The 2,869-nt window shown below is 36.7% G+C and overlaps 1 protein-coding gene across 1 annotated transcript; it reads right to left on the bottom strand.

The window, feature by feature from the left end:
* Nucleotides 1-550: 550 nt before the first annotated feature.
* On the bottom strand, nt 551-931 carry LOC114401848. The gene has a single exon (XM_028364432.1). The coding sequence runs from the start codon at nt 929-931 to the stop codon at nt 551-553; it is 381 nt and encodes a 126-aa protein (XP_028220233.1).
* Between the last annotated feature and the right edge of the window lie 1,938 nt (nt 932-2,869).

A 2,869-nucleotide genomic window follows, 5' to 3' on the forward strand; every position in this document is an offset into this window, starting at 1 on the left:
CCGGCAGTTGAAACAAGTCACATCACTATCTGGGCACTCACGAGCAAAATGACCCATCCTACCACACTTAGCACACCGGATTGGCGTAGCAGGTGTAACAGGAGCACCACCACCACCTCCACCAGCAGGCTGAGACACTCTGTTAACTGACTGAGAACTCCCACCAGCTAGGTGATGTCCTCCACTGGTCCTTTGTCCCCCAGAATGGTTTCCATATTTCTCGGGAGGGGCAGAATATGGCTTAGCACGACTGTGAGCCACAGGCTTCTTCTCTTTCCCATGACTAGCATTGGCATTCCTGTAGAAAGCAGTCTTCTCCCGCTGATCTTCATCAAAGATTCTACACATATTGGTCAACTGTGCAAAGTTATGAATACCGTGATAATTTACCATCATCTTTACTTCTGGTCGTAGGCCATTGACAAATTTCACGCATTTGGACCTCTCCCCAGCTTCCCCCTGATAATGAGGAAAATACCTCTCAAACTTCACTGCATACTCTGCCACCGTCATACTCCCTTGTTTAAGCTCAAGGAACTCCATCTCCTTTCTATTCTTTAGGAAAATACTTCTCCAGAAAAGTCTGTCTAAAAGTTCCCCATGGAACAACAGCACCACCTGCTCCCTCCAAACGTGGGCGAGTGTTCTCCCACCAATATTCTGCCTCATCTGCTAGCATGTGAGTAGCAAACAACACCTTCTGATGGTCCTGACATTCCATCACCCGAAAGATCTTCTCAATCTCCCTCAGCCAAGCCTCAGCACCCTCAGGATCATAACCCCCTTTGAAGGTAGGTAGGTTGTTCCTCTGAAAGCGATCTAAACCATGGTACATAGTTGCTCCTCCACCGCCTCCCTGATTGGCCATAACTTGCGCCAAGTTGTTCAAGGCCTCGGTAAGAAGTCGTTCTCGCTCATTTCTCGCAGCCATTACTTCCTATGTCACGCAAGAAAAAAAACTTTAAAAAAAAAAATATACCAACACAATAGAGTACACCTCTAATCAAACAAAACAAATACAACACATCAGAGTACACAAGGAAACACAGAAAACTCATAACACACATGGCCGAAAGGTTCGACCTGCTCTGATACCACTAAATGTGACACCCTCTACCCTTACAATTATAACTAACTAATTAAATAAATCATACAAAATTTATTTAAAAGATTATAAACACATAATAATAAAAGAGAAGAAAAAAAAATGCAAAATTAATTAATAATTTTTCTTTTTAAACACATTTAATTTAAGTCAATTCAAAAGGATAAAGGTTCACATCCACTTAGTGAAAACATAATAGAATTTTTTTTTTAATAAAAGGTAAGATTATTCCGGCTCAAAACAAGGCCATCCACTCTAAATAAATAAATAATAAAAAGAAACTAAAGTAGAAAAATATAACGCAATTGTATCATTCAGTAAATCATAACATGTGAAAATCATAATATGCGAGGTAAAGTCCTATGCCCCAATATCACACTTATCAGAGCATATCCCTATCACAGACTAATTCTCTCCATCTCTAGCATGTGACTCATCATATGAAGGCTCACCTGAAACAAAGTGGCAATCAGCCCAAACACAAACACACACCGGGAGTGAGTTATCACATTCGTATATAATAAAACATTAGAGCATGTGAAATATATAATACTTAAAGTTGAATTTATATAAATAACATTACTGCACAAAATCGCACACATTATTCACACCCATTCAAGTTTACACACTCCATAAAATAACAACAACCACAATTGTTAACTCAATGAAATTCAAACACAAGTGTTATGCAACAATTATACTAAGACTTAAAGCCTACATCCAATGTGGTACCATTTTTCAGTGAAAAACCTCGTCGGGCGCCTAGGAGTACATGACAGGACATGCCTCACAATGGGCAAGTCAGGTCACTCTCACTAAGTGAAATCATAGGGAGACCAGTCAGGGTCACGCTGTTTTGCGAGAATGCTCCGACCATGTGGGATCGGCACAGGCTTACAGGAGCACTCAAACCGGATGACCCCCAAGGCCTACACTCTGAAGAGTCCGTCAGGGCCTCTCCCTCCTGATTCAGGTCTAACCCAAAAAAAACATTTGAACACACAGACTCTACCTATGAATTATGCAATACACACAACTACTCAATTGTTTTCAAAATCTCAATTGAATATATTTTAAAAATATATATATATATATATATATATATATATATATATATATATATATATATATATATATATATATATATATATATATATATATATATTTTAACCCAGTGCACCTCAAGTGATTAGCTCGTCGGGTTCCCACAGTGGATCCCATCACAACTCATCGCGCATTAACTCGTCGCCCTTAAAAGGTCTTACAGTTGTGTGATTACATAATTCATGGCTCACAATTCAAAACAGACAACATCTCAAGAGTCATGTAATTCACAATCCATCACGTATCAATTGATTATCACTTACACATCATCTCAATCACATTTTCATAATAAAATAATTTATTGCATCTCATGCACCCTACACATATGATTCAATAGTAACATTTACTTGACATTACAAAATATAAATTAAATCGAAATATATTAATTCAGCAAAATAAATAAAAAGAACTTCTATAACAATTAATCTATAAAGTCACAACAATAATCACTATGAAACAATAATATCTATAACCCTATTTTTATTTATTTATTTATTATTATTATTACACATCACAGTAAAAGTGTTTACTTGAAATACACTAAGACAAAAATAAATAGAGTACTAAACCATTTTTTTTTTTATACTTTCAAATGTTTCCTAAGGCTCAAAAATATTTCAACTAAGTTACCAACATCAAGAAAATGCCTAATTACAATGT

The sequence above is a fragment of the Glycine soja genome, chromosome 20 (assembly GCF_004193775.1).
Source record: "Glycine soja cultivar W05 chromosome 20, ASM419377v2, whole genome shotgun sequence".
Taxonomy (NCBI): Eukaryota; Viridiplantae; Streptophyta; class Magnoliopsida; order Fabales; family Fabaceae; genus Glycine; species Glycine soja.